This window comes from Phyllosticta citriasiana (genome assembly GCF_038021145.1).
Source record: "Phyllosticta citriasiana strain CBS 120426 chromosome Unknown IWZ02scaffold_20, whole genome shotgun sequence".
In the NCBI taxonomy this organism is placed as follows: Eukaryota; Fungi; Ascomycota; class Dothideomycetes; order Botryosphaeriales; family Phyllostictaceae; genus Phyllosticta; species Phyllosticta citriasiana.
Window position 1 is genome coordinate 170967 of NW_027117297.1, and position 22155 is coordinate 193121.

Consider the following 22155-nt stretch of genomic DNA (forward strand, 5'->3'; position numbering starts at 1 on the left):
CACGCGAGTCTTAAACGACACACCAGCTGGCTCCAATCCATGCCCCAACCAACGTCCAGCCGACCATCAACACCACCCCGCCCACCAGCACCCCAGTACCGACTCTGGCCCCCTGCCCCTGCCATCCGGCCGCCATGACGCCCTTGCCTAGCACCGTCCACAGTGCAATGCCTGCCAGAGCGAGCACCAAGACGAGCAGCAGCGCCGTGGCGATGCGAAGCCCGCTCCACGACTCTACAAACTCGATCGTGAGCGCCGTGACTTGGTTGTCGCTAGCGGTGTCGTCAGGAGGGGGAGAAGCAGGGGATGCCAGGCCGCCGCCGCGCTCAGCAGCCGACGCAGCGCCATCAACGGCGGTGCTGCTGTGCGGCGACAGGAATGAGTAGCGGTAGCCGGCCGAGTGCGACGGTGCGCGGACTCGAGTGCTGTCCATCTGGTGGTCTGCCGGGTCCCACGTGGCAGAGCTGCCACCCGCAAAGACGCCCGAACTCGCCCTGCTGGGCGGCGTTCTGCGTGTTCCAATGCCCTCCAAGCGGACCGGAAAGCCGCCACCAGGCGTGGGCGTGCGCGGTGTTCCCGTACTCCAGCGACGCTGATCGTGGAGCGAGTTGGCGCTGAAGCCATTGTCGGCCGCTGCGTCCCTTACTCTCATGGAACTCATACTTCGCCCTGCCGGACCGGTAGCGGCCGACCTGACCCTCTCCGCAACCCGTACGCACCAATTGGCCCAGTATGATTCTCTCTTGCCACTCTTTGGCCGCCTGACTAGCCGCAACAGCTCTGTCCCCGCCAATCGAATGTGGCCTGCTCCTCCAGCAGCAGCGCCCGCCGAAGCAGGTGCTAAGACATCCATGCGGCGCAGCGTGCGTGCCGAGAAGACTCGAATGGCCCAAGGGCCAGCGAGGTGGGCGTATTCGGTGCGAAGAGCATCGGCGAGGGAAGCATCGGTTGTAAAAGGGTGGTTCGGGCTTGGAGAAGTCGTGGTTTTCATTCGACCGGCAAAAGATGATGACGACGATGACGGTGTAGTGGAGGAAGCATGCTTTTCGTTTTCCTGGTCTTCGTTGTTCTGAGCAAGCTGGGCCGCGCTTGGAATGGTGATGCGGGAAACGCGCGGAGCGTACACGCCCTCGCGGCGACGGAGACGGATTTCAAGGACCACTTGGCGCGATGGCGAGTCAGCTGATGAGAATTGGTCATCTGGTTCAGCAGAGAGGGGGCTCGGCCTGAAAAGGGCATTGCCTTTGCGGTGGTAAAAGGGGTATGGTGTTTTTGGTTTTAAATGCCTTGTCCGAGGTTGCCCTGTTGTGTCTATTGGTGGAGGGACGAGCAGGACCTTTTTCTTTTCTTGCGGAGGCGAAGAATCCTGCTGTGAAGCGCCGGCAGGAAGCATGGCCGAGTCAGTCCGTGGAGTCGTAAGCGCAGGGTCTGTTTTGAGGCCAGCCAAGTCCGAACTGACACTCTTCCCGCGAGTGCTTGCGCTTGCGCTGGCGTTCAATGCCTCCTCGTCTCGCAACAGAGCTTGCAGTGTAATGGCGTGCACGCCCAGAATCCGGTCATCTGTTTTCGAGTCCAAAGTCTGTAGCTCTGTAGATGGATCGTCCTCAAAGGCTCCCGATATTCTGAAGTTGTTGTTGTCGCAGCCAGCCGAACCGGCTCGAATTTCCATTCCAGTTTCTGGACGGCTTGGCTGCTGCGCATGCTTGTCAATCAAGTTCTCTTTGCTCGCTCCAGCCGATGGGGCATGAATGGAAGAAATGCCCAAGGATCTGTTCAAATTACTGATGACTTTTGTGGTGGGTGTCGAACTCCCTCCGGTGTCGGTCTTTTTCCGTTCATCGCTGCCACAGTCATAGTTGTATTCGTCCGACCGAGTTCCAAGGTAATCGACCTCTTTGCGAATGAAGCTGTTTTTTCGACTTGTTTTTGTCGGTGTTGTCTTTCGAGGGTCATTGAGTGACAGGCTCAGAGACTCTCGCTTTTCGAGTTCGTCGATGGAGCTGTCATCGAAAAAGTTGGTGCGCCGCGCGGATCCAGTACCGGCTAGAAAGTCCGTTTCGACGGGAGACGTCTCGTCCATGTCGAGGCTGACTGATTTCGTCGGACTCGAAGGACCTTCGACGATTCTTGTCGATTTGGCCGGCGAGCCAGAGAGGCGCAATGGTTCGTAATTCATGGTTGCCAAAAGGCACCTGCACCTGACTTGGTCAATAGCCCTCCTTTCAGCAGATGGTCAGCACCAACAAAACCGCAAAAGCAAGATCACAACAATGCGATTTGGACTGTGAAGACGTTGCAAAACAAAAGAGCAAAGTTGAATGTTCCCGTCGATGCTCGGCAGATGCTCGCATGTATTTTGGATGCTGCAAGGGCGAGCTCGCAAGAATGAACAACATTCTTGTCATCTCTCGGGCATCTGTTCGCAGCCCCAATCTAACCGACAAATTTCCCCCCGCAGTAGATGCAGACGTTGCAGGCTGCAAAAAGGAGGCGAACCAACGTCACTGACTGCCGCTCCTGCTCTTTTCCACCTGCTCCTTGCTTGTCAGATCCGAAGAATAAAGAAAAGTCGCCCTCGCCGGTCGTATTGAGGCCAGGGACACTGCAAAGGCCATGCGTACCTTGAGATTGACCATCGCCGTTTGCCTCGTCATCCAACAGAGTGTCCAACTTGAGTGTGTGATGCTCGCTGAGAAATCGCTTGCCGCAGATTCCGCAGAGCTTCGAGATTCCGGGAGCTTGAATAGCCAGGAATGTCAGGGAACATCGGACTGTCATGATGTCAGCATGACCCCGAGTTAGTGGTTTCGTAGGTGCGCACCAAATTCGTGTCCTTGGGAGCACCTAGCCCAGTCAAAGCTCTCGAATTTGATGCTCTCGTCACAAATCTCGCACTGCTCCACATACGTGGCTTCTGAAGTTGCCACAGCATCACTTGCGTTGCCGGCCTCCGAGTCACTTAGCCACGTCCTCATCTCAGAACAAACTGCACGGATTTTTTGGCTGGTAGTGCTGTCCACGTAGTGTGCTTTGGGCATGCCAAGGACCTGATTGATAAGATGAAGGACTGTTGGGGCATCGTCGTACTGATTCCTCTGCTTGGGGTTGAAAAAGTGCGTCAAAAGTCGTCCGTATCGTCTTTGAATTTGGTCGTGGTCAAAGTAAATGTGGCGTCTCAATTCCTGAACAAGACTTATTTCGTCTTTGAGGCTGAGATTGCGACCGCCAGTTGCTGACAGGGCCAGCGAAGCATAGGGAGTGGTTGGACTCGACTTGTCAAGGCCCAACGTTTTTGCAAGCTGATCCATGATGGCCTGGCGAGCGCTGCTTTCCTCAACTTTTGCTTCCACATTCTCTTCCAACCAGCTCTTGGCGCTAAAGAGTATCACTTCTGCGCTCAAATCTGCTCGCCATCAGAGCAAGCCTCACAAGTATCGACCAAGACTCACCATCGATTGGACATATGCCTGCATTGTCAGGCATTGAAAATGCGCCTCGATTATCTCCAAACGAGTGGATACCAATCTCAGTCCTTGAGGCAGCAGAAATGGTGTACTCGACCATGTCGCTGGGATGGAAACAGACAGCAGACGCAACAAGCTCACCCATGGGCGAAGAGCATAGGCCCCAAGTTTTGGTTAGGACAGCGTCGCCAAGCTCGTTTTCGGCACTAAAGAGATTTCTGCTCTCCACGATGCTTTTTTGAAACGGAGATGGTTTCCGCTTGCGATTACTCTTCACTGGAATTTCCAAGGCAGTCGTAGGAGCGGATGGAGATGAGAGCTGAGACACAAACTGAGCTTCAAGCTCTCCGGTGTCAAGCTTGTTGAAGGCACATCCTGCGTTTTTTTAGTAGTCAGAAGAAACAAGAGAGGCGCTTGCATAAAAGTTCAGACCCGCTCTCAACTCACCGGTAACCATGTCCCATCTGTCATCGAGGTTGTGTCTTGAGAAGTTGACTTGAAGGGTGTCCTTGAAGGAAATCTCATAGCAAAAGAGGCCATTTTGGGAGAACACAGCAAGATGAGCAGTCTGATTCTCAATCTTTGGGGCCCACTGAACAATGTGCGCAAGTTTGGTGCCCACTTTCTCGTCTACAAACGCATCCTCTTTGCCGATAGCAATGTCGAAAGAGTATGCGGCCATGCGGACACGACGAATGTGGAGCGACTTGTTTGTCGTGTAAGCCAAAAGTGATTCGGCCATTTCTGCGTCATTGAGACTCCAAGGGCTCCATGCAAGATTGGAAGCATAGCGCTGTTCATCAAGGTGTTCTTCCAACAGTGTGAACGGCGGGTCTACCTTGAGTCGGATTTCGGGCGCAATGCTGCAATGCGCGACGACATGGGCTGACCAACGAGAAACGGAAGGACTGAAGAAGTCAAAGGGTGATTGCACCCTGAGAATCGCGATATCATTGGCATCATTGGATACAGCGAGGAAGAAGCCGCTCATTGGCAATTGGCTGTCTTTGACAGACTGCCTCGATTCCGTCTGGGGCCGCACGCGTGGGCTCCAGGCAAAGGACCTGACACGCCGCCTCGTTCTGCGCCGAGTCTCCCAGTCGAGTCCACCTAACTTGTGCTCGCCACGGTCTAATTTTTGCCAGTATCGATCCAAGGCATGGTTGAAAATTAAGAGGCGCTTCCAGCTCCGCCCATTTTTGAAGTCCGAGTCGGACGCCCAAAGTGACAAGGTCAGATTTGACGTCCATACGGCGATGGCGCACTTGGAGTGCTTTGCGAGGCCAGGAGGCGACCAATCCAGCCCAATGACATCGCTCAGCGACAATTCTTCTCCAAACGAGACGGCGCGGAAGCCGAGAGGATCGAGAGTGGGCACTTCGTTTGAAGCGAAAAGATTGGTTTTTATGTGGACATTGTGCCAGTGTTGAGTGGACTGCATAGCTTCGCTATCAGACTGTAAAATGGGAATCTGTTGGTGTTAGGTGCTGGTCCCTTCAGCAGAGCGAAAGGGCTTACTAGTAGCTCAACAGTCTCGCCAGCGGCCACTGCGATGTTGCCATCCTGGGACCAGCTCAAGCAGTCGATTGTCGAAGGCCAGACGTTAAGAGTGATTGCCTCGTGCATGGCGGGAGGCTGGTGTGGTGAGTTGGAGAGACGAAGGAAATGTCTGGAGACGCGACGGGACGAGCTCGGCGCGTCATTTCGTGGGGCCTGGTCCGAGCTTCAACGCCAATGTGCACGGGCCTTTTACCCGGATTGGAAACCCGGCAGTCCACCATCAACCACGCTCTGCTCCAAGAACTTGAGCAAATGCCTCTGACTCAAACATCAAAGTCACCCAAAGACCCGACCAGCCTTCTCCTCCCACTCCTCGTCCCACCTTCGCTGCGTCTCCTTCTCAGCACCCTTTCTCAGCCTTTGCAGCTGTTTCCCATCATCACTCAACAACTCCACCAACAACTCTCCCAGTGCTTCGGCACTCCCAAAACCTCTCCCATTGATACCTTCCTGAACGAGCTCGCTCCAAGCCTCGAAACGATCCCATCCCGCGACCGGCAGCCCCGCGCCAAACATGTCGACCACCTTCATCGGCAAGTCGACGCCAGAGCTACTCGTGTGTAATGACACACCGAGGTCAGCGTATGAGAGGAGACGCGCGTAGTCTTCGATCGAGAGCCAGGCAGTGAGGATGCGGACGTGAGTGAGCTGGCCGTCCTTTTCCATGTTTGCAATTTTGTCAAGGTACAACTCTTTTTGAGGGCCTTTTCCGGTGATGATTGCAATGACGGGTGGGAGCGAGGTTGTTTGGGCAGAAGTGCTGTAGGAAGAGAGGGCATTAAGTAACAGCGAAAAATCCTCGTCAGGAGTCCAGCTGGTGGATGAAACAATAATCTTTGGAGGCGTGGAGGATAAAGAGTCAATTAGCCAGTTTTGCTGCCTGGCAAGAGAAAGCAAGCCTTCTCTTCGGGCAGCAGCAGAGGCACAGGGTTGAAAGTGTGCTGGTGGACGATCGTAAAGAGGGATCACCCCAGTGCGGCCATGCTTTTCCCGCAAAACACGTGCCATGGCGGCCGTGACGGTAAAGTTGATGGGAGCATTTTTGGTGACGGCATACTCGTAAAAGTGCGAGATGAGGACCAGCGGGTGCGATTGACCAAGCTTCAGGGCAAGAATCGAGTGGCCAAAATTGTGCCAGTCTATGCAAAACGCAGTGTTCCGGAGAATGCATGCGACTCGAGCGACGAGTAGAGTCGGGATTGAAGGTGGATTCTAAGTAGAGTCAGCGGTGCGACTGTCACTGGGACAGCTTGGCAGGAGTAGTTTCAGGGGGTTTTGTTCTCTTTGTTTTCACGATAGCCAAGCGAAGTTGATGAATATTTACCTGCACAAGAACAAATCGCGCCGGGCGTGTCTCATACGACATGGCCGCAAACAGACCCCACGTCTGCCATATTACTTTGAGGGGAGCCATGAGAACAAACAACCTGCGGTCGTCGGTCTGCCACTTTCCGGGCCATGGCGGAATGGGAAATACGTGGACCCTGTCGTTTGAGTTCAATGCCGGGTGAATATCAGATTCTGGGTTTTGTTTTAGCTTCTAAAACATACACAAAGGCGAGAGGCAGACCTTTGTAGCCAATGATGTCAACTGCGTAGCCAAGCCTGGCCAGACTCATGGCATGATACTGCATGCGCGGGCTTCGGCCAATGTCTCCTAGGACCACGATCTGGATTCTTTTGGTGTCATTTTTTGCGGCGGAATAGCGAGTCGGCCTGAACAGGAGCAGGGACACGACGCCAAGGAGAAAAGCGCCAAGAAGAGCAATTGTCCAGCCCATGGCAGGAAAGCGATGATCGGAAGGACCGGATTGATGGTTTGTAGTCGACAAGGGCCGGATGAGGTGCCGGTCGGGTGCCGTCGAGTAGAGGACACGTGATGGCTGGCGGCTGTCACCGCAATAAACGGGGTTCGGACAGCTGGCCAAGAGAAAAAGAGCGTCGTCGTCGGCGTGCGGAGCGAGAGACACGGAGGGAGTGGGCCAGCCGTGGGCGCTACTCCTGGGCGGTATGGCCGAATGTCATGGTGTTTTGGTTCCTTGTCGACGACGAAAGCGGTCGCTTTACTAGCAAGCAGCGCAGACGGGAGCCACGGGTCGAGCCACGGGTGACAGGCCAGGGCCCGCGAGACGCGTTTCACACAACTCCAGTCTGCCTATCTCCATCACAACGACAGTGGCCGCTCGGTGCCGTGACCAGCCCCGTCCACTGATCCCCCAGGCTCGCCCTCTGATCTGAGCACAAGACGGCCCTGACCCTGGCTGCTGCTTGCTTCTCCGCAGTCCGTCCGCACTCGACTCGAGTTATCAGCTGCATTCGTCCCCATCACCACCAGGCCAAGTCCAGTCGCGCCCGCCTCGCTGTCCTCCACCTCCCTGTCGCCCACGTTGTTCGCGCTGCCCTTCGCATGGCCTCCGCTCACAGCCAAACCTACGCCCTTCCGCTGGATAATTTTCCCCGCCATGCCCATCACTACAGCCACTCTCTACTTCCCGAACGCCCTGCGTCGTCGAGGCCCATCGCTAGCGAGAGTGCCCCCGGTGCTCTGAAAAAGGCGCGCTCTCACGGCTCTTTGAACCCTCCCTCGCCGCTCTACGAAAACGGCTCTCCTCAATCCCTCGATCCGCTTGACACTACATATCTCGCGCCTCCCATGGGCCGTCCGAAGCTCCGGCCGCGCGGCGAGTCGGACCTTGGTCGTCCTGCTTCACCCCCGACGACGCGCCCAGTCGACGACTATGGATTTCCCCGCCAGGCAGACTCATTGTGAGTGTACAATGATGCAAAGGCACTTACTCTTGCTGACTTTAAACAGGCCCGAAGATACCTGGCGCCAAGTCCTGACTGGCTTGCTCATACCTCTTCCCTACGTCCTGGCTCCATTGGCCTTTGGCGCTCCATGTTCACACCCCGCGAATGATACCCACGCAGAGTCTCCCTCTGACCGTTTACGGGCAGCCATTTCTGAAGATACCCGAGCCGCATATCCATTGCCGTCACGCGCTCCAGCCCTTCTTCAGGCGTGCGCCCTTGCTTCGGGCACGCTGATTCTCACAGCCCTCCTATCCAGATCAAGACCTTCCGCACAAGTTTTGGACAGGCGAAAGAATTTTGGTGCCTCAGGGCGCGTGGGCAAAGATGGCAGCCAAGGTCGATTGCAGCAGGTCACATCCCGAGTCTTGGGTGTAGGACTGCCATTCTATGCCGCTGCACAGCTAGGCGGGGTCAGGACAGGAGCAGTGTTGCTGGCTGCCATGACATCTGAACTCTGTGCCGCAGAGACTCTCAGACGTAGGCCAGTGACGGCTTTGCGTTGGCTAATGGGCGACAAGAAGTTACTCGCGGGCTACCTTGTGCTAGGCTTCCTATGCGATGCTCTAGGATCCGGTGCCTCTACAGGACTGTTCCAAGTCATTACGGGCTATCTTGCGCTTTCCATGTCGATATTGGTGCTCCCACCACCACTTCCAATCACTTGGAGTATTCCTGCTCCTCCGCCCCAGACCACCCTAAACTCTGGCATAACACATGGTCTTTCGCCCGTTGTCGAGAGCCCAGAGACGGCTGCTGCCGTTTACCATCTCCCCCAAGTCACTGCATCCACACTCGTGGCCTCCCCTGAAGACGTGAACATGACACTTATTTCAGGAGCAATCTTGTTTGTTCTGACATTTGTGGCATCCAACATTACAGGCCAAATCGCCTTTACCAGCTCGACGGTCTTCTTCTCGTTGGCTGCTTCTCTTGCAGCTGCTGGCTTTTACACTTTCAGCAAGCCTTCAGCACTTCGTTCTGCGCAAAAGGCCGGCGTCGCCGCGGGCTGTGCAGTTGGTGTAGTCAGTGGATTTTTCAGTCACTTCGACTCTTGGATGGCGCAGATGGTGGAGCTGGGCTTTTTGCTCCTGACATATGGCGTCACTCGTTTTGAAAAGGGGCTGCATTTGGACCTTTCTCACTCGCACCATCACCACCAACACCACCACCACCATCATGGCCCACATGCGCACGACAAGCATTCCAAATTTACTGGGATTCTTCTCAAGCAGTGTGAGCCTGGCTCGCTAGTGCACAGCATTCTCGTTGAAAAAGATTCGCGGCGGATTGCATACTTTGGATGGTAAGTTCAGCCTCTGCAAGTCAAGTTTTTAGCTAATCTGTCTAGTCTTAACCTCGGATTCATGCTCGTCCAAGCATTCTACGGCTTCGTGACAGGCTCGCTGGGCTTGCTCACAGACAGCATCCACATGTTTTTTGACTGCGCAGGTCTGGCAGTTGGTCTGATTGCAGCAGTGATGAGCAAATGGCCCGCGAGCGCTCGATTCCCATACGGTTACGGTAAAGTGGACACGCTGTCAGGGTTTGGGAATGGCATCTTTCTCATGTAAGTTGCATTGAAAAATGACTTGATCGCAACTAACAATCGCAGTCTTGTTAGTTTCGAGATTATCCTGGATGCTTTTGAGCGACTCTGGGAGGGCCACGAACTTCGCCGACTGGATGAGTTGCTCGTAGTCAGCATTCTGGGACTCCTCATCAACTTTGTCGGCCTCTTCGCCATGGGCCACGCCCACGCCCACGGCCACGACCACCACCATCACGGAGACGAGAATATGCACGGCATCTTCCTGCACATCCTGGCCGACGCGCTTGGCTCTGTCGCTGTCATCATCAGCACTCTTCTGACCAAGTGGAACGGCTGGAACGGCTGGGATCCGCTGGCGTCGTGCATCATTGCGCTCCTCATCTTCTTCAGTGCGCTGCCGCTCACTTACAACGCGGGCATGCGACTGCTGCTCTGCAACCCGCAGGAAGTCGAAGACCAGCTCAAGGACACACTCCGGGACATTAACTCCATCCGTGGTGTCGTGTCTTATTCGGCGCCGCGTTTCTGGCTCGAGGATATAGGCGCGGCGCACGAGCGCGGCCATGGCCATGATGAAGACCATTGCCACTCGCACGATCATGGTCATGGCCATGACCATTCACACGGACATGGTCACGGCGGTCACGCTCACAGCCACTCCAACATCTCCAACTTTTCGGACCATGGTCACTCGCACTCGCACACGCCGTCGCCCTCGCACGACCACCACGATCACCATCACCACAGCCATAGCCACTCCCACTCCCACTCCCACTCGCCCTCTCATTCTCATTCTCACTCGCACGACCACGACCACGATCACGACCCGGCCGTGTCGCAAAAGATCCTCGGCGTCATGCACGTTGTCGCGGCCCGCTCGGCCGACGTGGCCGACGTGCAGGAAAGAACCGAGGCGTTTCTGCGCGAGCGCAAGCTCGATTCGGTGCTCGTGCACGTGGAGAAGGAGGGCGATGGTGCTGAGAGGTGTTGGTGTGGTGGTGGAGGGGGCAGGGGGCAGGGGGGTTTTTGATGGACAGAGTGGGGAGGGACAGAGAGGCGGGATGGATGGAAGGAGGCATCAAGGAGTGTAGATGCAGCGAGGCAAGCGGACAGGCAGGCAGGCAGTCAGGAAGGCATAATCACAAAATCAAGACAGAATAGCCAATCAACCTCTGTTCTGTATTGTATAGTATAGATAACTTTAGACGGTTTTTCCGCTTGTTTCTTTCTCTCTACTTGTCGGGTTGTACATGAACAAGGTATGTAGCTACGTGTAGACTGAACAGGCGCTGCGTCGAGTTACATCATAACAATGGCTATACGCGCACACATTCATCTACATCTACCCATCTTCCCCAGCATCACCAAGGTTTATTTTTCTCTTCCTTTTCTTTTATCGGGTATTTCTACCCTACGCCAAAGCGAGAATATCTAATACCTAGACCAGCAATTTAGCTAGTTATCTCCCCGCCCGCCTCTACTTATTACTTACCATTTATTATCCTTCTTACTTGTTATTTCATATCCACCATCCCCTAACCTACCCTTCCTACAAACCTCGCCCCAACTTTTGACTTCCCACCCTTCCATCCCTTTTCCTTTATCCACCCTCACTATCAAAGAAAAGACAAGAGCGCAGAGAATAGTACCACCACCACCACCACCACTACACACAAGCGACAAGGTAACCGATGTGAGAAATGCATTTGTCTATTTATCTGTACGTCTGTCTATTCAACTTGCCACAAACAAACAAACAAACAAACAGACAAACAAAAAGCAGAAGAATAGATATAAGTAAGAGGTATAAGTAAACTACTCCATACTACGCACCTAACCTATATGAAAGAGAAGAAAAAAGCACCGTAGAGCAGAGAAAAAGATTCATGGATTTCATTACTGTTACTACGGGAGGATGGTGGTGGTGATGGTACTGGTGCTGGTCGTGGTACTAGTGCGGGTAGTGGTGATGTGAATGAATAAAACACGAATGTGCTGAGGCTGTGGGCTGCAAACGTAGGTGGATTTCTTCATGGGGGTTGAGTAAGGTAGATGAGATGGTAGGTAGGTGGGGTTGGAGCAGGGGTTTTGCGGTGGTTAGGGAGGCAGATACCTAGGCAGGTAGATAAGCAGGTTGGCAGGTTGGCAGGTTGGCAGGTTGGCAGGTTGGCAGGCAGACGGGCTTCTCGCTGGTATCTGGAGAGCTTGGAGGGGATTTGGCGGGGAGGTTGTGCAGGAGAGAGACGCTGGACTCGACTCGAACCATTGGGGTCGCAGATTGTCGTGGGAAACGTGGACATGCAATTGACCTGGGGCTGGAGTCGTTGGCGTGATGCACGGAAGGGAGAGGTGCTGACGGTGTGGGGATGGTGGACACAGAACGCTGCCTGAGGTGGCTACCGTACGCTGCGAGGAGTGAGATTGAGCCGTTGGAACGGTCTTGCTCATGCATGCTGCGAGTTGACGTCGTCTCTTCTTGCTGGGAGGGCTTTGGTGAAGGTTAGTCTGCCGTTCATCTCACACTCCACATGTACACGTGCGCATCATCGGCGGGCTCCATAGATTGTGGCGAGTCGCGTGGACATGATCATTTTTGTTATTCCCCTGGTAACCGAAAAGGAAAAAAAGAGCATTTCGCCAGCCAGCAAAAGGGAGCCCCAACCATGCACGCACAATCGCCACGTTGTTGTCATTGTCGTATTGCCTTTTTTTCGCGAGTAAAAAAAGGCTCCCCGGGCCTGATATCACCGTCGTCGTCGTCGACCAGCACCATCCCCGTCGTTGTTGTTGTCGTCCGCTTTCACAGCATTCGCGTCGTTTTGCTAGTGCTGCTACCCGCTTACACCTTGAAACCCCTGCTCCTTCTGCGGCCACGGGCACGCTCGAACTTCCTGCCCTTGGACTCGACGTAGGGCTTCTGTTGGGGGAGTCAGCAGCCGTGCAAAACGCGTCGCCCAACCATGCGAATTTCCAGTGGTTTCGTACCTTGTGGGAGTGGGGACCAAAGCCAAAGTGCTTGACGGCCTCGCGAGCGTTCTTGGGGCCACGGAGGAGGAGCGTGTTGGCGCCGGTCGGGGCGCGGAGGGCCAGCTCGTCGAGCGTCAGGCACTCGCCGCCAGCAGCGGTGATGCGGGCGCGGGCGGTGCTGGTGAAGCGCAGGGCGGCGACCGACAGCTTGGGGAGCTCGAGCAGGCGGTTGTCGTCGGTGACGGTGCCGACGATGACGATGGTCTTGCCCTCGTGGGCCTTGCCCGAGTGCTTGTTGGCGGCAGTCGCGACGATGCGGGAGACGGACATGGGCGGGCGGTTGATGCGCGACATGAACAGACGGCGGAGGACCACCTTGTTGAAGTCCGAATCCGTGCGGCCTGTTTGTGTGGTTAGAATTGGGCCCTGGGTCGTGTGGGTTTCGCGGTGGCTGCCTCCGAGGCTACGTACGAGCGAGGAAACGGTACAGCTTCACCAGGAGCTTAACGTAGACGTTGTCGCTCTTGGGAGCCTTGCGGTGGGTGCTCCGCACATGGTGCCTGTCGAGATCGATACCTGGGGAGCGGCACGTCAGCTACGGTTTCGGAGAGCGCAGCGAAGCCGGGGCAGTCGAAGATGGCAAGCAGACGCTCGCTGTTTCTCTCAAGGATAGAAGGGCTCACGTACCCATTGTGGCGGCGAATGTTGTCGATTGTCGTCGGTTGGGGGTCGTCTCGTCGGTCGTGTTGGTGTTGCGGACGGTGGTCAATTTTGCAGGTAGGGCGACATGGTCCGAGCTTGTGCGGCCCTTCGCTTAGCGAGCGCCAAGATTCGCGCTTTGCAGCGGGAGCCCAGGTCACCACGACGACTAAGTTACATGTACGAACATAAGGATCAAATGTTTCTTGATTTTGTGTCGCTCTATCCACGGCGTCTTTCTTTCTGCCGCCTGAAACGCCCGCTACCTGTAATCCCAGATGCAAAGACCTCTGCGCGCCAGCCCTCCCTCTGCTGTACATTCACGCCCAATCCATGACCAAACCTATTCACTCTAAGCTTTCTAAGCTGCTAACCATGTACCGCTTTGCAGCAGCAAGGGGCGTCAATGTAAAAAGTCCAGGTGCTCTCCGAAATCAGTGCTTTTGGTGGCATTCGCACTTCAAGGCGTCCTCGTGGACAGAATAAAGTCTCTGGTCAACTCAAAACTCAGCCAGCTGCTGGCCATGCTAGGAGCGACCTTGAGCAAATTGGGGGCAATGCCCTTGTATAGCCCTCGCCAGCCTTCTTGGCCGACAATCGTCTTGAGGGCGTCCCAAATCGACTTGTACTGGTAGCCCATGCCACTCATCGTGTTGATTTGGAATCGGCGCCGCAGCACGTCGCTGGACAATTAGCGAGAGAAGCAAAGGGTGGACCACCAAAAACTCACAATGGGTACGTGCAAGTCTGGGCAACGGCGCCAGATACTGCGCCGGCCGCAAGCTTTCCAAAGACACCCGGGTCCTTTTGTCCCTCGGGCGTGAAGACACCGCGCATGGTTTCGTACACCATGAAATTCAGCCCCACCTAGATTATATCAGCCACCTGCCACTCACCAAGGCGACCCGACTCACGTATGGCGCTACACCAGCCACTGTGGGTATTATTCCGCGGTAAAGAGCCCTGAAGCCACCCTCATTCTTGTACATGGACATCATCAACTCCCACATGCCCGGGAGCTCTTTGCTGGCATCTTTGGCGAGGCCGGCGAATGACGCCGTTTGGATTGATAAGCGAGTGCGGACAATGTCGAGAGGATAGGTACAAGTGACGGAGGTGATGCCGGCCAAGCCGCCGCAAAAAAGGCGTTGTTGAGGATTTAGGGGTGCTCCAGGGGTATTCTCGAAGAACTGTCGCGGTCAGCCATGGCGAGACGTCGGCGACGGCACTCTCACCCGCTTGTAAAAGTTGAAGGCGCCAAACTGAATGGCCGAGTAGGGGACAATGCGGATGCAATTTGTCCCGTTGCCGGCCATGAAGCCTCTCCAGCCCTCTTCACGCCACATTTTGCCCAGCGCCTTGCCTATTGTCATTTTGTATTCGTTCCGTCCATGGCTTTGGACCTGGTATAGAATCTTGAGGCGCTCGAGCGGCGACACGACGGTTCTCGAGACGGCGCCGGCAACACCGCCGGCAATGAAGGAGGCGAGGACGGGCTGGGCCAGGGTTTCACGCAGGCGGACGAGGCCCGCCGGGGGGGAGGTCGAGGACATGGCGTCCGATGGCTGGTGTGGGATATAAGTGAAGGTGGTCGGCGAGTCGCGACTCAGAGGCCCCTCACCTTGCTGCTGGGCTCAGTCGTGGCCGGGGGATTTGACATTTGCGGCGGCGCAGCTCAGAGGCGCAAACTCTGGGCGCGCACGATGCTTTGGCCGCTGGGCCTGCAGCAACACAAAGAGAGGCCTCGTAGCGCAACCAGGATTGCGGCTGGGGCGGCGGGAGGTTATCAGCGGCGGGTAAACGAGCACCTCAGAGCCTGATGCGCAATTGTCGGCGGCGGAGCGGTGCGAGGGCGAGGGCGAGGACGGTGGGCGAGCAAGGAGAAGAGGTGAGGTCGGTGGGCGGAGGAGGTCGAGCGGCCATTCAAGGAGGGCGGTGCAGCGGTGTCGTCTTGGTTAGGTGGGTGGTGAGTGAAGAGAGAGTGGAGTGTGGAGTGCTGAGAGAGTCTGGGGATTCGGGTGTCGATGACTGCTTTCGGCTAGGCCACCCGGGGCATTTGTTTGCAACGAGCACCCCAACACTTGAACAAGCAAGCAACCTCGTCTCGATGTACAGAGTTGGTGGTTATAACAAGACGCAGACGACGCCTTGGAGCCTAACCCGACCAGGCCAGATTCTCGCCCCTGCCCAGCGTCAAAAGTCACGAGAGTCTGCAGTCTGTCTGCAGCAGTCGCACCACGGGCGTCATGTTTCTGTCGTCAGTTTTTCCACAAGGACAAGCAAGCTGCTCCGTCTGAAGCCAAGCGATGGGGCCGACTTCTGTTCCTTCAACTGCGCCTCATTCTTGTCAGCCCATGCTACAGACGACGGTACAGCACGTTGCTTTTGTCTTTGGTCCGCCGTAGTGTCGCGCCAATGGCATCGTGGCCCAAAGCGCTGGCCATGCCAGACCAGCAGTCGACCCTGGATCCTCGCCACATGTCCTGGGATGCAGAGTTTTGAATGCCGAATTGTTCTTTGGTGTGTGGCGTGGGGTGAAGATTATGACGTAGGTAGGCGGGCGTGATTATCCACGACCAACACATCCAGATGCTTGAAGAATGCCTCTCCAACTGCACAAGCGCAATCAATCAATCAATCAGTCAAGCCCCTACACAGCGACGACAAGGTCACGGCAACGGACCAATGCAGTGATTATTGCACGCGGGTGCTGGAGCCCTGGTGCATTATCGCTGCGACTTCGATAGACGGCGCATGACTCGGCATGGAGCCGCTAGTAGTGCACTGGCCACATTGTCGTCAGTCTGCCCTGCCTGGGGTCGCCAAAAAATCTCCAACGACCGGCTAAACATCCGACGACCTTGTTGTCTGTCGCGGCCTCTTCTCTTCTGTTCGACAAGTCAAGATATAAGGTGAGTAACTTTTAAAACAGTCGGCTTTTCTCTCTCTGTCGCCGTTCAGTCTTTCAAAAATTCTCATCTCTCCAAGTTTAATTTCTCCAACGTCCATTTCTCCATCTTTATATTCAGTCATACATCTTTTCTCTCTTCTCCTCCCCGTCTGACCGCCGCAGATGACCAAGACGGTGGGCGTGCTGGGCGGTGGCCAGCTTGGCCGCATGATGGTCGAGCCGGCCAACCGGATGAAGATTCCCATCAGCATCCTCGACGCGCCCGGCGCACCGGCAAAGCAAATCAGCGCGCACGCCGGCCACATTGACGGCTCCTTCAAGGACGCCGAGTCGATCAAGAAGCTGGCCCAGGCCTGCGACGTCATCACCTTTGAGATTGAGCACATCAACACCAAGGTGCTCGAGGAGCTCGAGGGCACCGTCGCCATTGAGCCGCACTGGAGCACCGTGCGCACCATCCAGGACAAGTATGCCCAAAAGGAGCATCTCAGCTCGCACGGCGTCGCCGTCGCCGAGTCCATCAGCCTCGACCACGCGACCGAGGACGACTTGCGGTTTGTCGGCGCGCGGTACGGCTACCCCTTTATGCTCAAGTCCAAGACGGAAGCCTACGACGGCAAGGGCAATTACCCGGTCAAGAGCGCGGCAGACATTGCCGATGCCCTCAAGCAGCTGGGCAGCCGGCCGCTGTACGCCGAAAAGTGGGCCGAGTTTAAGATGGAGCTGGCCGTCATGGCCGTCAAGACGAGCAACGGCACGCTGGCGTACCCGACGACCGAGACGATTCACGAAGACAGCATCTGCAAGCTCACGTACACGCCGGCGCGCGGCGTCTCGCTCGAGACACGCACGGCGGCTGAAGCCCTGGCCAAAAAGGCCGTCGCCACGTTCGCCGGCAAGGGCGTCTTTGGCGTCGAAATGTTCCTGCTGGCCGACGACACGCTGCTGGTCAACGAGATTGCGCCGCGGCCGCACAACAGCGGACACTACACGATCGAAGGCACACACGTGTCGCAGTTCGAGGCGCACCTGCGCGCCATTACCGACCTGCCACTCAGCGAAGCCGACCTGCAGCTGCGCGAGCCGGCGGCCATCATGCTCAACGTCCTCGGCGGCCGCACGCCCGACAGCCACGTCCAAATCTACGACCGGGCCAAGCAGACGGCGCGGGTGCGCATCCACGACTACGGCAAGGCCGAGGCGCGGCCGGGCCGCAAGATGGGCCACCTCACGGTGACGGGCGCGTCGATGCGCGAGGCCGAAGCCCTCATCAACCCGCTCATCGCCGCCGTCGACGCGCAAAAGGGGCGCGAGTCCAGCGTCCCGACCTCGCCCACGCCACCACAGCCGCTCGTCGCCATCATCATGGGCTCAGACAGCGACCTGCCGATCCTAGCGCCCGCCTTCGCCATCCTCGACTCCTTCCAGATCCCCTACGAGACGCGCATCACGTCGGCACACCGCACGCCCGACTGGATGTACGGGTTCGTCACGGGGGCCGAGGCGCGCGGGTTCCGCACCATCATCGCGGCGGCGGGCGGCGCCGCGCACCTGCCGGGCATGGCGGCGGCGCTCACGACGCTGCCCGTCATCGGGGTGCCGGTCAGGGCCAGCGTGCTCGACGGCGTCGACAGCCTCTACAGCATCGTGCAGATGCCGCGCGGCGAGCCCGTCGCCACGGTCGGCATCAACAATAGCACCAACGCGGCGCTGCTGGCGGCGCGCATCCTGGGGGCGGCCGATGAGCGCGTGCGTCGCTGCTTGAAGGCGTTTTATGATGAGCATCACGAGGAGGTGCTGGGTAAGGATGCAAGGCTGTTGGAGATGGGGCCGACGGCGTATTTGGAGGCGATGAGGGCGGTGAAGAAGTAGGGAGGGAGAGGGAGAGCGAGAGCGAGAGCGAGAGCGAGAGCGAGAGGGAGAGGGAGAAGGAGAATGAGAAGAAGTATCAACTTATGCACGTAGCTACAGGCACCTGCTGCGTACGCGAAAGCAAGCAAGCAAGCAAGCAAACGAAAACACCTCCAAATCTAGTCGTTGCAAATGTCAAGTTTCTAAACAGGACAAACGATAGAGCTCTCTCTCTCTCTCTCAGGTCTATTCCTACAACATACTTATGGCGCCCACCACCTGCAGAAGCAAGAAAGTAAGTGCTGTTGGCGAGCGATGCCACGACGGGCAGAAAGACGACGATGAATGTTTTGTGGGGTTTACGTTTCGGTAGCTCAGATGGACTGGGATTGTGCGTGAAGTAGGTTGGATTGGATTGGATTGGATTGGATTGGACTGGACAACTACTGTACTTTTGATGTGCAGCAACGAATTTGGCCCTTCTTGACAACTTCCGCAACCCGCCCCTGATGCTCCTTTTCTGTCCTGTCCTGTGCCGTACAAACTACGCTTGCTGACCTGACCTGACCTGTCTGTCTGTCTGTCTGACCTGGCTTGTCCTGTGGTGCCTTTTTGCCTTTCCGCCTGTCTGCCCGCCAAAGGGGGGAAAAAAATAAAAAAAAAATGATGGAAGATGCTGATTAAAGCGATAGAATGGACAAGATAGAGAAGGAAAAGAAAAGAAAGGAAAGAAAAGAAAGGAAAGAAAAGAAAGGAAAGAGAGATCATCATGGCCTGCATGCATGCATAATAAGCCTTCTTCGCGCTATGTGCGTACAGTACGCGGCGCTGTCTCGCTAAGACGAGGCCTGGACATGTGCGCGTAGGTAGGAGAGAGAGGAATAACCGAAATGATGGCGGTGAAGGAAAAGTGGTTATGGGGCACGGGACGGTGGTGGTGGTAGTAGTAGACAGCCAATCTCAAGAGAGTGGTCCAGTCCGGTCCATCCTGATGCCGGTAAAGACAGCGGGTGGTAATCTGCCGCACTGGGCAACTGTACCCAGTCGACTTGGACTTTATTTTTCCCCGAGTACTAGTGAGATGGGGTGGATGACTATGTGGAAGAAAAAGTGATTGAGTGGTCGAAGAGGCGGCGATGAGACGCCGGTTTGAGTGACTCGACAGACTGAGTCGACTCGATGCGAATGATGATGACTATAATGCCGTGGTATGTATATGAATCCGACGTGTGACTTTTGACGATGGGTTTTTGCGGTGGTGATATTGTTTGTCGTCGTATGTGTGTGTATGGATGTATACTCAAGACAGTATGTAAAGGTAAATTCGTACTCTCGTATCAACGAACGCAGCTGGCTACTGACTCCTCGCCTCAAGCAAGATAGCCAGGCAACAAGCTCAAACGAATGGCGATTACGCTCTCCGCAGCAGCAGCAGCAGCAGCAGCAGCTTTACTCGCTCCGCGGCTCGCCCCCGCGACCAAAGCCCCACATGGCCGCGTCGACGGGGCTCGGCGGGGGCGCTTCGATGGCGACGTCGCGCAAGGCGGCCACTTTAATGGACCTGCTGACGCCGGCATCGTCGACGGGGCCGCTGGCCTTGAGGGCGGCGGCGACATCGTGGCCGAGGGTCGAGTGAGTGAAGAGGCTGAGGCGCGAGCGCAGATACTGCGACGATGAGGAGCGGTGGGGGGAAGGGGAAGTCGACGAGGACGAGGAGAGAGAGGGCGTGTGGAGGGGAGTGGGCCGCGGGCGCGTGGAGTGTGGCGAGTTGGTTGCGGTGGATGAGGGCGAGGAGGTGAAGGGTTGAATGGAGGGATAGGTTGATGGAGTGGCCATTCTGTCGAGTTGGTGGAGTGGTTTGTCGAAGTGAGGAGGGATTTTGTAAAGTCAACCTAGCGTCAGGTTGGAGAGGTTAACTGGTCAATTGCGTCAGTCAGTCAGAACTTGGGCAGCGAGCAAGAAAATGGAGCTTACAAGTCAGCAGCGCTAGGACGGGACAGGACGAGGGTGGATGAGGTGTTTGTGTTGGCGGACGGCTGGACAAGGCGGACAAGAGGCCACCTGCAGTGCTCGATGGTCCAAATGTTGGAGCGAGGCGGTGTTGGTTGAGAGGGGTGAAGGAGAAGGAGAAGGAGGAGGCGAAGGCGAAGGCGAAGGCGAAGGCGAAGGGGGAACAAATACATATTATAGCACCTGGGTGGACATGCATCGGCCAATGGAATGTGGGGAAGACATCTGTCTGTCTGTCTGTCTGTCTGTCTGTCTTTCATGCATGTTTCCGATTCACCTCGTCAGCTCTGCCAGCCTTCGCTCTCCATCTGTCGATCTGGCGTCGCTTGAAACCTTCATGTTGCTGAGCATTTGAATCGCTTTTCTTTTTTTTTTTTCGCATCGTTCTCGCCTCTCACCACCACCACCACCATCATCATGTAGCCAATGGTGGCCGCACACCTCGCTGCTCGCAGACCGCCAAACGCCAGGCGCCACGGCATGCACCAGCGTTGTAACTGGCTAGACTCCAGATTGCATTGCGCGCTTGTCCTGTGGACTGCTGTACAAGCACGCACCGCCGTCGCCCCCCTTGGTTCCACCACCACCTCAACCACCATCCGCTATCGGTGTGTGTGTGAAGTGTGGATGGAATTGGAGACTGCAGAGAAGACGGGAATGCTGACCGCGCCGACCAACCTAATCCGCAGATCGACAAGCTTCTGCTCTCTACCCGATCCGGATCCCGCCGGGGCCTGAACGACTGGAACTTGGATCCGTCTGGGGAAAAGAGACAGAGAGAAAGAGAGAGAGAGAGAGAGAAAAATAAAAACAACCCCGTCAACCACAGCGTTCCATTGCAACGTGAACCTTGGCCTTGGGATGATGCATTGCACCAGACAGACTGAACTCTCTCACCTCTCGCCCAGCCCAGTCTTGCCAGTCTCGCTCCCGGCCTTGTTTCTGCTTGATTCTCCACACTCCGCATCTCCACGCCCACATTCCTACATGTCTCCACATCTTTTTCTTCGAGACGCGACTCTAGCCAGCTGCAGCGGCTGTTACCTTCCATATGATCCTCCCACCACACCCGCCGCCCGCCGCCCGCCGCCCGCCGCCCGCCGTCCCGTCCTTTCCCCCATTCTGCCGACGTTTCACGCTCGGCTCGTCTGGATGCTTGCGTTTGTTTCTGCTTCAACCTTCTGGCCTTGCACCTTGGTGGGCTTGGGCCGGGCGCGTGTCATGGACTGGGATACTGGGGTCTGACTGGGTGACGGGCCGAACGAGCGATCAACCATCACCTCGCTCCCGTCTGAGCTGCCCGTTGCCGCGCGAGCTTTGACTTTTGCTCTTCCCCGCTTCCTCTCGCTGCCAATGGACGACGATGATGCGCATCCGGCGCCCCCGCCTGCCGCCGCGCCGTTGACCAGAGGCACACATGCAAGGGGCGGGCGCCTTTTCTTCTCCACATCACCACCATTTCCGGGTTCTGTGTCCCAACTTGCTTTTTTGCCCAACATGCTTCTTTTGTTCTTTTTCTTTTTTTTCTTCTTCTTCTTCTTCTTCTTCCTCTTCCTCCTCTTTTCCTATGCATCAATCACATCATCTACGTATCTTACTTGCTCGCGTGCGGAAAAAGCATGGTTTGTTGCGCTACACAGCCACACCATGCATCCCAGCCGTTGACTTGCCAGTCCAATCTGCGTTCAGGGGGGCCAACGGGAGAGGAGAGCAGACGTCTCACTTACTACCAGTATCCCCCGTCTGTCCGTCTGTCCGCTGTCCCCGCGCCTTCTCTTTCTTCGTTCTCGTCCCGCTCAGTACCGACGTGATCCGTCACTACCATCGTTCGTCTGTGACACGCCACCAGACTCCCTCTCTCCTGTCCCTCACTGTCATTCCGCTTGCAGTAACCCGCGAAATAAGACCCTGTCCATGCAGTGCACTTGTCATACTGTGCATTCATTGCGAGCGCTCACCATGGTGCTGCGTTGGTTCAGTGCTCCCTAGGATCCCACATCCGCCCGCTATGTAGCCGTCTTTCTCGTGCGTGCGTGCGTGCGTGCGTAAGTGCTTCTCCCCACACCCCCACGCAAAGCTGAGCACAGGGGGGGGGGGGGGGGGGGGATGGGGGATGAAGTGTGTGGTGTGGGGTAGGAAGCACACGGTGGACAAGTGTAAGGTGTGAAGAATGAACAACAGACAGACATAGACACAGACAGACGGACAGACGACGATCCTTTTGCAACGCTGCTATCTTGTCTTACCTTGTCTTTCATCCTATTATGGAGAGAGAGAGAGAGAGAGAGAGAGAGAGATAGGGAAGCTGACAGCAGCCGTCATCGGCCATC

At 56.2% G+C, this 22155-nt stretch overlaps 9 protein-coding genes across 9 annotated transcripts; 3 read left to right on the forward strand and 6 right to left on the reverse strand.

Moving 5' to 3' along the window:
• Window positions 1-10: 10 nt before the first annotated feature.
• Window positions 11-2176, reverse strand: IWZ02DRAFT_494873 (uncharacterized protein; the record flags this gene model as incomplete). Its single annotated transcript, XM_066770082.1, has 1 exon — window positions 11-2176. The coding sequence occupies one exon, from the start codon at window positions 2174-2176 to the stop codon at window positions 11-13; it is 2166 nt and encodes a 721-aa protein (XP_066617952.1).
• Window positions 2177-2433: 257 nt separating this feature from the next.
• IWZ02DRAFT_494874 (transcription factor IIIC subunit delta N-term-domain-containing protein) lies at window positions 2434-5090 on the reverse strand (the record flags this gene model as incomplete). The annotated part of the gene is made up of 5 exons (XM_066770083.1): window positions 2434-2771; window positions 2822-3403; window positions 3450-3839; window positions 3912-4935; window positions 4983-5090. The coding sequence occupies 5 exons, from the start codon at window positions 5088-5090 to the stop codon at window positions 2434-2436; spliced, it is 2442 nt and encodes an 813-aa protein (XP_066617953.1).
• Window positions 5091-5097: 7 nt separating this feature from the next.
• Window positions 5098-7118, reverse strand: IWZ02DRAFT_146872 (putative beta-1,4-mannosyltransferase). The gene is made up of 3 exons (XM_066761854.1): window positions 6595-7118; window positions 6349-6545; window positions 5098-6236 (listed from the first exon to the last, which is right to left on the reverse strand). The coding sequence occupies exons 1-3, from the start codon at window positions 6803-6805 to the stop codon at window positions 5301-5303; spliced, it is 1344 nt and encodes a 447-aa protein (XP_066617954.1). The 5' UTR covers window positions 6806-7118; the 3' UTR covers window positions 5098-5300.
• Window positions 7119-7179: 61 nt separating this feature from the next.
• IWZ02DRAFT_427817 (cation efflux family-domain-containing protein) lies at window positions 7180-10422 on the forward strand. Its single transcript, XM_066765930.1, has 4 exons — window positions 7180-7790; window positions 7840-9141; window positions 9187-9405; window positions 9451-10422. The coding sequence occupies exons 1-4, from the start codon at window positions 7432-7434 to the stop codon at window positions 10415-10417; spliced, it is 2847 nt and encodes a 948-aa protein (XP_066617955.1). The 5' UTR covers window positions 7180-7431; the 3' UTR covers window positions 10418-10422.
• A 1684-nt stretch (window positions 10423-12106) lies between these two features.
• Window positions 12107-15165, reverse strand: IWZ02DRAFT_503107 (solute carrier family 25 member 42). Its single transcript, XM_066770322.1, has 8 exons — window positions 14675-15165; window positions 14289-14618; window positions 13968-14243; window positions 13784-13920; window positions 13561-13736; window positions 12826-12930; window positions 12373-12755; window positions 12107-12304 (listed from the first exon to the last, which is right to left on the reverse strand). Exons 1-8 carry the CDS (start codon window positions 14711-14713, stop codon window positions 12227-12229), a joined length of 1524 nt encoding a protein of 507 aa, XP_066617956.1. The 5' UTR covers window positions 14714-15165; the 3' UTR covers window positions 12107-12226.
• Window positions 15166-15835: 670 nt separating this feature from the next.
• On the forward strand, window positions 15836-17952 carry IWZ02DRAFT_146975 (uncharacterized protein). Its single transcript, XM_066761855.1, has 2 exons — window positions 15836-15965; window positions 16042-17952. Exon 2 carries the CDS (start codon window positions 16127-16129, stop codon window positions 17834-17836), a length of 1710 nt encoding a protein of 569 aa, XP_066617957.1. The 5' UTR covers window positions 15836-15965; window positions 16042-16126; the 3' UTR covers window positions 17837-17952.
• Window positions 17953-18930, reverse strand: IWZ02DRAFT_146976 (uncharacterized protein). Its single transcript, XM_066761856.1, has one exon. The coding sequence runs from the start codon at window positions 18593-18595 to the stop codon at window positions 18068-18070; it is 528 nt and encodes a 175-aa protein (XP_066617958.1). The 5' UTR covers window positions 18596-18930; the 3' UTR covers window positions 17953-18067.
• Window positions 18931-20025: 1095 nt separating this feature from the next.
• Window positions 20026-20904, reverse strand: IWZ02DRAFT_464809 (uncharacterized protein). Its single transcript, XM_066768416.1, has one exon. The coding sequence runs from the start codon at window positions 20874-20876 to the stop codon at window positions 20241-20243; it is 636 nt and encodes a 211-aa protein (XP_066617959.1). The 5' UTR covers window positions 20877-20904; the 3' UTR covers window positions 20026-20240.
• Window positions 20904-21910, forward strand: IWZ02DRAFT_464810 (uncharacterized protein). Its single transcript, XM_066768417.1, has one exon. The coding sequence runs from the start codon at window positions 21243-21245 to the stop codon at window positions 21837-21839; it is 597 nt and encodes a 198-aa protein (XP_066617960.1). The 5' UTR covers window positions 20904-21242; the 3' UTR covers window positions 21840-21910.
• Window positions 21911-22155: the final 245 nt, after the last annotated feature.

Coding starts and splice junctions, on each gene's coding strand:
- IWZ02DRAFT_464810 (XM_066768417.1), top strand. CDS start 21,243: ATGCAAGGGGCGGGCGCCTTTTCTTCTCCACATCACCACCATTTCCGG.
- IWZ02DRAFT_146975 (XM_066761855.1), top strand. CDS start 16,127: ATGACCAAGACGGTGGGCGTGCTGGGCGGTGGCCAGCTTGGCCGCATG.
- IWZ02DRAFT_146976 (XM_066761856.1), bottom strand. CDS start 18,595: ATGCAGGCCATGATGATCTCTCTTTCCTTTCTTTTCTTTCCTTTCTTT.
- IWZ02DRAFT_464809 (XM_066768416.1), bottom strand. CDS start 20,876: ATGGAAGGTAACAGCCGCTGCAGCTGGCTAGAGTCGCGTCTCGAAGAA.
- IWZ02DRAFT_146872 (XM_066761854.1), bottom strand. CDS start 6,805: ATGGGCTGGACAATTGCTCTTCTTGGCGCTTTTCTCCTTGGCGTCGTG. Junction 6,546..6,594: donor TGACATCATTGGCTACAAAG/GTCTGCCTCTCG, acceptor AACAAAACCCAG/AATCTGATATTCACCCGGCA. Junction 6,237..6,348: donor CGCGATTTGTTCTTGTGCAG/GTAAATATTCAT, acceptor GACTCTACTTAG/AATCCACCTTCAATCCCGAC.
- IWZ02DRAFT_427817 (XM_066765930.1), top strand. CDS start 7,432: ATGGCCTCCGCTCACAGCCAAACCTACGCCCTTCCGCTGGATAATTTT. Junction 7,791..7,839: donor CCCCGCCAGGCAGACTCATT/GTGAGTGTACAA, acceptor GACTTTAAACAG/GCCCGAAGATACCTGGCGCC. Junction 9,406..9,450: donor GGGAATGGCATCTTTCTCAT/GTAAGTTGCATT, acceptor TAACAATCGCAG/TCTTGTTAGTTTCGAGATTA.
- IWZ02DRAFT_503107 (XM_066770322.1), bottom strand. CDS start 14,713: ATGTCAAATCCCCCGGCCACGACTGAGCCCAGCAGCAAG. Junction 12,931..13,560: donor CATGGCCAGCAGCTGGCTGA/GTTTTGAGTTGA, acceptor GCCGCTCCCCAG/GTATCGATCTCGACAGGCAC. Junction 12,756..12,825: donor GCTGTACCGTTTCCTCGCTC/GTACGTAGCCTC, acceptor CCACACAAACAG/GCCGCACGGATTCGGACTTC.